General features: G+C 55.6%; 1 protein-coding gene across 1 annotated transcript in view; it reads right to left on the reverse strand.

The window, feature by feature from the left end:
- Positions 1 to 12,614, reverse strand: part of Myo7a (myosin VIIA) — a 61,652-nt gene that overhangs the window by 20,995 nt on the left and 28,043 nt on the right. Inside the window, exons 17-29 of the mRNA XM_051148986.1 lie at positions 10,889 to 11,047; positions 10,497 to 10,589; positions 8,595 to 8,689; positions 7,417 to 7,501; positions 6,707 to 6,925; positions 6,210 to 6,317; positions 5,216 to 5,425; positions 4,621 to 4,824; positions 4,204 to 4,380; positions 3,687 to 3,776; positions 2,656 to 2,783; positions 812 to 938; positions 256 to 375 (exon numbers count right to left, since the gene is read on the reverse strand). Coding sequence (XP_051004943.1) covers positions 256 to 375; positions 812 to 938; positions 2,656 to 2,783; positions 3,687 to 3,776; positions 4,204 to 4,380; positions 4,621 to 4,824; positions 5,216 to 5,425; positions 6,210 to 6,317; positions 6,707 to 6,925; positions 7,417 to 7,501; positions 8,595 to 8,689; positions 10,497 to 10,589; positions 10,889 to 11,047 — 1,815 coding nt within the window. The remainder of the gene's footprint in view (positions 1 to 255; positions 376 to 811; positions 939 to 2,655; positions 2,784 to 3,686; positions 3,777 to 4,203; positions 4,381 to 4,620; positions 4,825 to 5,215; positions 5,426 to 6,209; positions 6,318 to 6,706; positions 6,926 to 7,416; positions 7,502 to 8,594; positions 8,690 to 10,496; positions 10,590 to 10,888; positions 11,048 to 12,614) is intronic.

Genomic DNA, 12,614 nt, shown 5'->3' on the forward strand with positions numbered 1-12,614 from the left:
ACATTTAAATGTCTTGTGCCGGGGACCTAAGGCTAGAAAGACAGCATTGCAGGAGTGTGGCCTTGACTCAGTTCCATGGGCATAAGACAGGCGGAAAGGGTAAATGACAGTTTGAGGCTTTCATATTTGGGTGTGCGGAGTGGATTTGGGGCTCAGATGCCAGAACTCAAGGAGCCCTACAGTCCCACACGAAGGGATGCTTCTGGGACACTAGGGAGCATGTGCCCGCATGTATGTCATGTGGGCCTTGCCAACCTGCAGCTCCAGCCAGCTGGGTGGCTGTGTCCGAGTTCCGTTGACAAAGGTCCTCCTCAGGCGCTCCTCACAGTATGGGGCGTAGCCAGGTGGGCCCCCATGGATGAAGTTCCGTAGGTACTGCAGAGAGGGGACTCAGTGAGGCGGTCTCTACCCTAGCCACTGCAGCAGCTTGGAGCCTCTCCAAGCTCCCACCCTCATGGCACCAGCTAGTACTCAGAGCCAGGCATAGAGTGCTATTGAAGTGCCTGTCCCAAGATGTGTTCAGGGTGCTCAGGACACATCCGCGTCACACTTGAGCTCTGCAGAATGGGACTGACAGAGCCAAGTGCTGACTGCCTGGGCAAGGGGGACCCTGGAGGAAAAGGCTGACTGGGCAGGTGCGAGACCTTCAAGGACCTGGAAGGAGCTCTGTCTCCACAATGGGACGTGGGATTCCAGAACTCCTAGAATCCCACATGAGGAATATGGGCCATTAGAGAGCGCACACCACATACACGCTGTGTCCCAGCATAGGGGGGCCCTGTACCCTTTCTCCCCCTCCAGCCCCCCATACCTTAACAAACTTCTCGGAGGGGGCAAAGCAGCCCACACAGAGAGATACGAGGATCCAGCCCCTGGCATAGCTGCTCTTGGATGGGTTGTGCGTGAGCTGCTTGCTGATCTGGCAGTAAATCTCGTCCCTGGGTGGGGACAATACCTCAGAGTGACACCCAGTCACCGCCACCACCACCACCACCCCCCCCACACACACCACAGCTGCTCTGTCTGACCAGTCCATCTGCCCAAAGTTTGCCAGGAGACAGAGATGGGCTGGGTGAAGAAGCTGAGCATAGAGTTCTTGCTTTAGATTTGCAGGGTCTCCAGGAATAAGGCAAAAGCTCCTGTTAGTGTCTACAACCCACAAAGTGACCTGTATCCTAATACAAGTTCAAGGGTACCAGCCTGGGTTTGCCTAGCCCCGGCCAATGATGTAGCCTGACCTGGGGACCCCACAGTCAGGGACAGTTTTTATAACAGTGACTGACATGCCAGAAGTAAGCCAGGCACATGGGAGTGTCTCAGGGGCCAGTGAGCACACATCTTTCCAGTACACACGCAGCACGGAGTGATGTGGTGACCACCAGGGGCCATTCGCTGCTCCTCTTCTCTGAGGGCCGCGCCAAGGAGGAGGCAGGGTTGTCACAAACCAACACAATTTCAAGGTGCTATCTCATCCATGGCCCGAGTCATTTCATAAAACAAGGGCCATTTTAAATATCCTCAGAGCAACACTCATTCCTGTAAGTGAAGCTGGCATGGCTCATCCAGGTCCCGTCTTGCCACAGACCAGTGGGAACTGTGTGCTGGAGTCTCTGGCCCCACTCAGCCAACAGGCAGAAGGCTAAGCAAGGGAGGAGAGGTCATCTGTGATCCCCCCAGGAGCCCACTCCTCAGCCTTCTTTGGCCTGGGACCCCTGGCACAAGACTTCTGAATAGTCTACATCAGGTGTGGCAGAGAGACAACCAGGTGGCCACTGTTCCCTCCTGGTGGCCCTGGGTAGCTTCTTGTTCAAGTGGGGTGTTAACTGGCTTTAAAGAGTGGTAGAAAGCTCACATCTGGCTGGGTTAACTGCCTGATTGTATTGATGACTCCGGAGTCTTTGCACCAACTTGCCAACACCCAGGGCATCAGTGGCGGGGGGGGGGGGGGGCTTCTCTTGACCCAGGGATGGGAACCCTAGAAGGGTCTCTAGGCAGGAGACCCACAGTAACCTTGCCACTGGCCTGGGCCAGCTGCGCTGAAGGTGAGCCAGCAGCAATGGGGTTAAAGCAGAAAGCTCAGGTGTGACCATGATAACATAGCTACTAGTTACGGAGACTGCTCACTCATTCACTCTCACAGCCCTGCATTCCCTCAAGCCTCAGATGTGTAAGACATACATACATACATACATACATACATACATACATACATACATACATACACACACACACACATACATACACACATACACACACACACACACACACACACACACACACACACACACATTTGGTTTGTCAAGACAGGATTTCTCTGTGCAATAACCCTGGCTGTCCTGGACTTGCTTTGTAGACCACACTGGCCTCAAACTCACAGAGATCTGCCTGCCCATGCCTCTCCAAGTGCTGAGATTAAAGTTATGCACGACTACACCTGGCCTGTGGGCACTAATCTCATTCCACCTCTCCAGATGAGGCACAGAAAGGTGAAGGACATAGGTTAGGATCACATGACTAGCTAGCAACACAGCTAAACACTTGCTTAATCTGTGGCTAATGAGTCAGAGCCACTACCAGCTACCTTGAGACCATGCCCACCTAGTCCCTGCCTGGAGGTGCCTGGCTATGGCATCCCACTGCCCCTCGGACACTGACCGCAGAGCAGGCCGCAGGATGCCATTGCCGATGATGAAGTGCAGCTTCTCCAGATTCGAGGTGGGCCGATCCTCCAGCATGCTGTTCCCCTGCACCGTGGACTCCCCATCGTGCAGCCTCTTGGTCACCTAGGCCAAGAAGGCGGGCTTGAGCCAAACAGGTGAGGCTGCAGTGCTGTCCCTGCCAGGCACCCCACAGGAGCAGGTGGATGCACGAACAGCCCCTCAGCGTGTCGGTACTCCATCCCTAAAGACTAATAACTAGACCACAAGGCTCAGGCCACCAGCCTGATGCTATCTGCTACAAGGCTAAGTCCTCCGTGGCCTCCTCGGCCCTCTGCACCTCAGTCCCACCCCCCAGGGAAACCCTTTCATCCAGGATATGCCCCATGCCTGACTCTGAGTGAGACCACCATCTCACATCCACAGCACCACAGTACATCCCGGGTCACAACCACCTGGTTACCAAGGCCCTTGTCCCTGACGTGGCCACCCTCAGATCTAGTTCTCAGTAGATGTGCGTCTCTCTTCTGGCCTCACACAGCCACAGGAGCAGCTGCACAATGCACTCGGATATAGTAAGAGAGACTCCATCATAGACAGAGACAGCCATGCACGGTCCTCATATCAACTGAAGCCACCAGCCTAGATAGCCCTGGGGACCAAGGCCTTGGTAGCCTCAGAAGGTGAGGGATGGATTAATGAATGGCAGTGCCAGGACTCAAGAAGAAGTCGGCTCGCAGGCTGAGAGGTCCTGGGACAAAATGCAGGGTATATGCAGCAGCAAGAAGTACCCTCCTTTTCAGGTGTGTGCTCGGCCCCTCCCCATTCTTTCCCCTGCCCTGGGAAGCTCCCACCCCAAGCATTTCCATGCACTCCTATCCGATGGTTGCTTCAATGCTATGCTGCAGAAGAGAGAGGTGACATCCATTCCTTCTGCTCCCACTCCCAGGGCCCCCAGGTCAGCTGTGCCGCAGCCTGGCTGCCTAAGGAACCTCTGAAGGGCCACCAGGCCCTGGGGTCTGTCCTTGCCTCTTCGGTGAGTTTGGACTTCTTCTTCAGGGTCAAGTGCACCAACTTGTGTCTCACACTGGTCTTCTTCTGCCCCTCGGGGAGCTGGGCCTACGTAACAGAAGCACGGATGACAGCTGTGGACAGCGGGGCTGTGGGGGTGTCTGTGTCATTTGTACATGTATGCTCATGAGGTGCAGGCCATGAGGCCACTCTACCCTCGCTTTCACTGAGACTCAGAAAATCACAGTCACTGTCTGAGGTCTTCCAGGGAGTTGTCACTAGCAGTGGCTCCCATGACAAAGTCTGTCCGCTCTGCCATGTGGCCAGCCCCTCAGGTATGAAGAGCACTTTACAGTAGGCAAATGATGACACATTATCCCCGGGGATAGACAGAGAATGGAAGGGGTGGGGTCAAGGATGAGGCAGAGACAGGACAGAGATCATAGGATTCTTTCTCCAGGTTGTCGGAGGCTGGCATGCTGATACCACCCCCGCTAGGCTAAGACAGCTGGCAGCTAGGACACCTCGGCCTTACCTCGCCCTCCCCCTGCAGGGCCTGCAGCTCCCTCTTGTATGTCCTCTTGCCTAGGGTCCCGTAGATCTTCGTCATCACGGGGATCTTCTCACTGCCATCACTCATGGCTGTGTGGTACTTGGGCTCTGGGAGGTCCCCCATGAAGCGGAGGATGGTGATCCACACAGCCAGTGCCGCCTGGGGATGGAGCACACATGTAAGAAAGCCAGAGAGGAAAAAGGACCTCGCCTAAGTCGTAGGAAGAGCCTGTGCTTGGAGGAGAGAAAGTTGGAGAGAGAGAGAGAGAGCCACCTGCAGTGTAGTCTGACCCTAGGCCAGGTGCTAGGCTAAAGGTCAGACCTTGGCTACCACCAAGGACAGCATCCACCAATCCCAGCCCAGGCGCACGAGCCGTGACCAGGCCTCAGGCAGCCTCACCAGCTGGTCCCCCTCATCATCGTGGTAGAGCAGGGGCTGCTTGAGAGGCCTCCGTGTGTAGGAGTGTGTGGTCGTGCCCTGGAAGTAGGTGGCAGCAAATTTGGCGAATTTGTACTCAGAGAGGTCCTCCTCATCCTCGTCAGGCAGGGGCAGGGCTGCATCCACATCCTCTTCCACCATCTCCCTCCGCCCTCGCTCCAGGTCCTGACGAACACAGAGAGGTTGTACCCCAACTGTTAGGCCGGGCCCTGTAGCCAACAGGACCAGAATGGAGGTAGCACTGGCTGCTGTCCCCACTCCATCTCTTGCAGAGTCAGCCCCTCCTATCAGCGGGCAAGGCCTCTGCTGCTTCTTTCCACTGTCCAAACAGAGCCCAGAACACAGGGGAGCCTCAAAGACAACGGGTAAAAAATTTGGGAATGGTTCTAGGGCGGGACAGCAAATGGTCCAAGGCCATGTGACAGGCAGAGGCTAGGTGGGATCTGAGACCCCTAGTCCTTCACCCACTTTGTCACCACTGCCTTCTAACTAGAGGGCAAAGGATGTGAGGGGAGAGAGGGGTGCCTCAGGAAGTCCTGACCCAAAGTTCTGTTACCTCAAAACCACTTGGTGCCTGGCCCTCCTGGCCTGGCAGGCCACCCGAAGTCCCCAGGAAGCCAAACATCTTGTCCACCATATCCGAATGGTTGATGGGCTCATGGCGGGCCTTCTCCATCTGCTCCAGGAACTCCTTCTTCCTCCGAGCCTCCTCCTTCTCCTTCAGCTCCCGCTCTGCATCCTCGCGGGCCAGCTGGGCCAGGCGCTCCTAAAGTTGGGGAGATGCTGGGGAAGTAAGTCAGCACCCAGAAACATAGCCTCAGAGAGCAGCTGTCCTCAGGGGGCCCAAGAGAGAGAGTACCAGCAGCAGCAGCAGCAGCAGCAGCAGCAGCAGCAGCAGCAGCAGCAGCAGCAGCAGCAGCCCCAACTCCACTAGGGTTCTGACAGAGGGGAGGGCTGACTGAGCTCATAGCCCTCACGTGGGTCAGACAGATGTCCAGCACCCCTGGACCACAGGAGGGCACCTCCTCTAGCATTCTCCTTTCCTGGCTCACCCCTGCCTCCAGGCCCTCCCCTGTTTTCAGGCCACAGACACCATCAAGTCCTGGGCCGTGGAGCTAGGTGGGAACTGTACTAGAGTTGACCAAAAGATTAACATGAACCATGTTTAAAAGGTAAAATAACAATATTGTGTGCACCTCACAATTTAGCTGTGGCTTTTAGATAAGCTACACTTCAGTGTTTGGTGGCACATGTGGCTGACAGGCCTGTGTCGGGCAGCATGACCCTGGTCACTCCCTGGTCAGGCTTTTGTTCTGGGTGTCACCCCCTAACCAGGAAAGTGCTGTGGACGCAGCCCTCTGGCTCCAGTCATAGGCCAAACCCCAGGCTAGAGTTCAGCTGCTGTGTGCTGAGGGCACTAGGAAGAAGTCTCTGCTAGGATGAGGGAGGAAGATGGCAGGGCCAGGTGACACGCAGGCAGCGATGGAGAAAAGTCGTGGAGGCAGACTGCAGAGCAGCTACCCAGGGGAGCCGTGGAGGTCCTCGCTGACCTGATGCTTGCGTTCTGCCTCCTCCTTGGCTTTCTTGGCACTCATTTCCTTTCTGAGCTTCTCCTCCTCTGCCAGCCGCATCTTCTCAGCCTCGAGGCGCCGCCGGTACTGAGGAAAGGGAAGCCATGTGGCCATGGAAACATGTATAGCCCTTGTCACAGCTCTGTCTCACCCCACTGCCATCACCCCCAAGCTCTGAAATGGAGGGTGAGTTTGCCACACACAAAAAATTAAAAGGTGATTGAGTTGGTCCCCAGGACACACATGGATGGGAGCTCATTGGATCCCAGAGCCAGACCAGATGTGCCTGTCTCCTTAAAATTCACGAGGGACCAGGGCCTCAGTCTTTGGTCTGTCTTAAGAGGAGGCAGAGTCAAAAGTGTCACTTCTGGCTTTGGCTTCCTCAGCAGTCACCAGGAAAGGGGTGGGGAGACACCTGAGACAGGTAGCACACACTTAGAAGCCATCCACTCTTGGGGCTCAGAAACCCCCCTCACCTCGGCCCGGAGGCGCCGGTGTAGCCTGCGGGCGATCATGCCTCGGGCATACGCCTGCACAGTGATCACAGCCCAGAGGCGGTGGCGGAAAGCCTTGCGCACCAGGTAGGCACGGCAGCGGGCCTGGAACTCAATTATGCGCTGTCTGGCCAGGCGGTACTGCTGGTGCAGCTTCCGGGAGCGGTGCAGGGCCTGCAACCGCAGGAAGCCAAGACGCATCTGCAAGGACAGCAAGCCATGCTCAGACCTGAGCTCCCGCCCAGATAGGTGAAGCCAGGAGCAACATCCAGGGCACAAACCTCCATCAGACTGGACCCACAAAGATACCATTCATGTCACTCAAACAGGGCCCCCCACAGAGAGCCCTGCCTCCTTCCAGGAACTAACTGGTGTCCCTTCCTTTTTTCCCCCACCTCCCTAACCCAAGTCCAGGGCACAGCCAGGTGTTCTACTGAGTTGCATGTGACCAGGCCTCTCCTGGCTCCTTCCAAGATCTCAGTCTTATATGCTTTGGCTCACCAAAACACGAGAGAAAAGCCCACAAAACACGGGAGAACCACCAGAGGTAGGCCAGGGCTTGACTGAAGGTAAGGTAAGGCTGGCTGGGGCATCCTCAGATGCTGGTTAAGTCTTGCTGCCAACGAAACACAGCCTGCTTCCATGGCCTGGCTAGCAGCGTCAGGGGTAGGGCGTGGGAGGGGGGGACTCACCAGCTCATAGTTCCTTCTACAGTAGTGGCCCCTCCAATGTCTCTGGATCAGTGTGGCAGCATTCTTCAATTTCAGGAAGTTGGACCTGAAAGGGAGATAGAGATTGGTGGCTTCAAAGCGGAGAGCTGGTGGCCTGGGCAGTACATTGGGCCCCTGGCCTGAGATCTTGGGCAAGGAATAGGAGCTCTCCGTACAACACACGGCGCCACCATCTGGAAGGAATGAGGAGTAAGGCCTGTGTCTGTCTGTCCTGCCTGGCAGGCTCATCACAGGAGACCTTTGAAGGCAGGTTGAGTGAGTGCATGAGCGACCAAATCAGGGGTGAAATGACGTGAAATAGGGAGCCCTTTAAATTGTCTGACTCTCTCACTTTGTACGTGAGGAAGCTGAGACCTGGGAGACTAGAACCAGAGTCTCTGTCACTGCCTGCCTCTAAAGAACCCGGTGCTGCTCTCTTGCACCCAGTAGGCTGTTTCTTAAAACCCACAGTCGCCTCTGGCTTGATGGGGACAGAGACCACACAGCAACAGCTGAGAGTAAGAAAACACAGGAGGGGAAGGGTGGCCAGGTCCTGGCAGAACTCCAGGACCTGCATGCTCACTCGCTTGTGCATGGAGAAACAAGGCTGAGAGCTGATCGGAGGAGGACGGATGGCTGCAGAGAGAACTGGAGGAGGAGCAGGTTGGGAGGAAGAGGCTGGCTGATGCTCAGGTGATGAGGAGACAGAGGGAGGAAAAGAGGGAGGGACAAATGAACTGCAAACAAGGCAGATTGTGGGTTTCTGTGGTACCCGAATGATACTCTAGAGCTGGCCTTGCCCATGTGTGGACCACCACCGATGTATGCGTGTCCTCAGTGTAGAATATGAGCTTACTCCCTTGTAGCTTATCAAATCTCCAGGCCTGCCTAGGTGAGCAGGATGTCGGTGGACATATCTCTTGTCTCCACGTGTGTGGGAAGGGCAAACTGCTGTGTGGTCTGTACCCATGTTCCTCCATGACTTTGTGATCATGTGTGCACACCACACACGTGTGTGGTGATTTCCATGTGTGCACCACGGGTATGCATGCTCATTCCTGGTGTGCATGTGGAGAGCCGAGGTAAGGCAAGCAGAGGTGGGGAGCGGAGGCTCTCAGTCTGGGGTGCTGAGGGAGCAGAAGTTGTTGACACAGACCTACCTGTCTTTGAAGCCCCGGATGACCTTCTGGAGGAGGATGACTCTGTCTGTGATGGCTTTGTCCCGCTCCACCTCCAGCAACATGTCATGGTGGTCCTGAAAGACAGAGCTCCTGAGCAGTGTCCCCCCAGGACCAACTCCTCAGTCCAGGCAGAACTATCTTCCTTCATAACTCAGCCTTATGTGCTGTCACAACTCTATGTGCATGTCAGGCTCCCAGCCCTGCTGGGGGGCCTGTGCAGTGACCTCCTAGTGCCATGAGAGACTGTGGGTATACCCCAGAGGCCTGGGGACAGGGGGAGGAACCAGAGGAGGTAGAGGCACCTCATTTCACTATACTGGGGAGCAGACTCAATAATGTCACATCCTGGTTCCTCCCATCATCATTTCAGCCCTGGACTCTGCTATTTTTCTCTCTATATCTTGGTACCAAACTCTTTATCAGGAGTCTCCTGGTGCCCATCCATCCTCCTCTGGCCCTCTCCTTCACACGCCGTTGGACAACCTTCCTACGACCTTCCACACCTACCCCACAGCATATGTGTCACCCTGACACTCAATACCACTCCATGTCCCACCAGGATCCTCCGCCTTCTCCCCCCCCCCCGGCCCCGACTCCCAGACCCCAGTCCTCCAGCTGGTTAGATGATGCTTGAAACTTCACTGGTTCATGCAGTACATATGTAGATGGGACATCCCATGGGGAGGCACAGTGCTACAGGAGACCAGGCAGGTGTGTGCCTGACTGGAAGGCTGGCCTTTGAGTCTCACTAGGGGAAGGTAAAACCTATCTAATAATCAGACACTCAAAAGCTCAGCCTTGGCCTTCTCAGTGAACAGATGAACGAGCTGATGGGTGGATGGATGAACGGATGGATGGCACCGGGACATGTGAGATTCCTAAAAAGCACAGATGTGTGAGCATGAGGGCATGGTGCCCCTATGAGTCTTCTGGTGCTAGATACCACCGCGATGCTGTCTGTTGTCTCTGCCAACACATGCCTGGCACTTGACCGTCCCACGTTTCCTGCATCACTCAGCCTGACTTCAGTCCCTTACTTCTTGGGCACAAGACTTTCTACCCGACGCCACTAGTAGGAGGACATCGGGAGGCCTGGCACACACAACTCACTGTCCAGCCAGCAGTCAAGGAACATACAGACATATATCACAAAGCAGAAACGAGGGCATAGGAGGTGCAGGGGCCGACTGAAAGCCCACACGAGAGGAGTTAGACAGACCCCCCTCAATCAGACCCCCTAAAGGCTGCTTCCTCCCCCTTTCTTCTCCCAGCTCGCCTTCGTTCAGCCCTGCCCCCACAGAGGAGGGGCCCTGCTCTGTCACCAGAACCAGAACAGAGGAAATGGAAATGAGGAAGGCCACACTGTCCCTAGCAGTGTGCTCTCCAGGCCATGACTGCCCAGGGCCCAGCTTCTTGCTCCTGCCTACTATTTCTTAGAAGGCTGTGGGAGCCAGGAACTCCAGCTGGATACTCAGATAGAACCATAGACAATAGTACACAGTTGACCCTCACGACACTGCCTGCAGGAAACCACAAGAAGGGGTCTGGGGTCTACTCCTGACCATCCCAGGCCCAGCCTGTCACAGACAGAAGTGAAGGCAGAAATCACTCGGCAACTTGCCTAAACCCCCGGGTTGAGAAGCCCAGGCCCTATAGGGTCTGAGTCCCTGGCATGGATCTGACAATGCAAACCATTTTTGGTCATTTAGCTCTAACCTGGGGTCAGCGCCTGGCCCCATCAGTTATCTCTAATGTCCACGTGCACACACACACATACACACACACACACACACACACTATGTAACTCCCTCAGAAACATCCCATTGCAGGGAGGCCGCTGGATATGGCCGAGCTGTGGCAGCCAGGACAGACTGCACTCACCTTCAGAAAGATCTTGGTTTTGCCAATCTGCCAGTCATCATGTGTGCCCAGCACAGCCTCGGCCATACGCTGGCATGTCCCTCGGAGGTCGCCCTGAGTGGAAGAATAGGGTATTGAAGACACAGAAAAGCTCCCAAGTGTCCTTGAGATTGGGAGGCAGGTCTGTCCCCGTCTGGCTGTGTGACTGACCCAGCCTGGCCCTGCCTTTGGCGACTATCTGCTTTCTCTTCAAGCCAACTAGATGACAGCCACCATGGCAGCTTCAAATGTGCCCTTCTGTCCTGCCCTATCTTCACAGCAGTACCTGATGTGGCCAAGTAGATGCCAAGCTCCGGTCATTGTCACAAACCATACTGGGATCCTCCCCGCTGCTGGTGTACCTGGCTTTGTACCTGCTTGTATGCTGGCTTCACTCCAGGTAGCAGCACACGGTAGCGCTCCACAAACTCCACAAAGCTGTAGCGAATGGGGTAGCCCGCACGGCGGATGCGGATCGTTTCCATCATGCCCGAATATCGTAGCTGGCGCACACACAGGTGCCGGTCGAAGAGCTGCCAGGCCAGAACCAGAGGCTTCAGGGCAAGGCCACTGCGGGGGGGGGGGGGGGGGGGAAGCAGGCCCTGCCCTGTGTTTGACTGGCACAGACAGAGGGCCTGCAGGTGAGGCAGCCATGGGCTATAGGATCAGATCACAGAGAAGACATAGGCCCGTATCCCTTGGGAGACACAAGAGGCTTCACGGAAATTGAAGGAAGGTTCTTCCAAGGCCGGTGGAGAGTGAACATGTGGGGAAGGGTGGAAAGTTAAAAGCGCAAGGCCTGCTGGAGGGAACATGGAGGGGGCTGAAAAGCCCAGGCCAGGGCACAGTGAAGGCTGCCAGAAGGTAGGTACTCGGCACAGCCCCAGGCTGCCCTTCACACGGCCTCCATCGCTGACCCAAGGCTATTTAAACAACTCTCCTTAAAAAAGAGGTACATCCTTCTAATTGACACACTGTAGCCAATGTGATCCCTCCAGACAGGACTACACTTGTCAGATAAAAAGAAAATGCAGAAAGCGGGCACAGGGGCCTTCTAAGGCCAGGCTAGGAGTCTGGGCCTTGCCCATGGGTGGCAGGATCCGGGGAAGGTTTGCAGCCATGAGATGTGGAGCAGAATTTACTTTAAGAATAATGCCATGCCGGGCTTGATGGGGCATTCCTTTGATCCCAGCAGTCAGGAGGTAGAGGCAGCTGGGTGTCTGTGAGCTGATCTGTATAGTAAGGTGTAGGCCAGGTAGGGCTACATAGCAAGACCTTATCTCAAAAGAAGAACACAAATGACATTGCCAGTGTCGTGAAAGGGTGAGCGGGTGGGGGCAGGGCTAAGTGGGAGGCAGAGAGGCAGGTAAGGAGGCTAAGACACTGAAAGGCCCCGGGCTGGGAAAAAGGTCCCAGAGGGAGCGAGTGCCCAGCCCTGTCACCCTGCACAGGGGGACCTGAGGTCTGAAAAGGACAAGACTCACCCACTCTGGGAAATGATTTCCTGGCAGGGACAACTGTGTGCGGAAGGTCGGCTTCCGCAGCCCATTTCCTCTCCCTCTGGGTCACTTTCCCCAGCCTTCCCTCCCTCCCTAAACCCCACACTCAGCTTCCCCTGGATGCCTTCTCTCCTCTGGATAAACAGCTCTCAGGGCCTGCACCAGAAGTAGGGAGCTAGCAGCTAGGCAGCCTGCGGGGACCTGAGCCCCTTAATAGCCCCGAGCAGCATGTGACAACTCTAATTCTTGAAGGACTGTCACTTCCTCATAGGCAAGAAAGGCTAACAAATGCTGTCACTAAGAGTCAAGAAAAAGGACCTCCAGGCAAGGAGTCCAGAAGGACTTCCTAAAGGAGGTGGGCATTGAACTGGGGGGGGGGGAGGGAGGCTTTCAAAAGAGGGGCCCCAGCATGAGCCACACTGTTCTTTGCTAAGCACTTAATAGGCACCCTGCAATCTGGAGGCATGGTCTCTGGGGAAGAGGTGGCTCCGATTTTCATTCTCAAGGAAACTGATGCACAGGGCAGTGTTGACTTTAGGCACAGCCACTCAGCTGGGAGGCAGCGAAGTCAGGGTGACTTTGGAGCCCCTGTGCCTCCAGC

This window comes from Acomys russatus, chromosome 7, assembly GCF_903995435.1.
Source record: "Acomys russatus chromosome 7, mAcoRus1.1, whole genome shotgun sequence".
Classification (NCBI taxonomy): domain Eukaryota; kingdom Metazoa; phylum Chordata; class Mammalia; order Rodentia; family Muridae; genus Acomys; species Acomys russatus.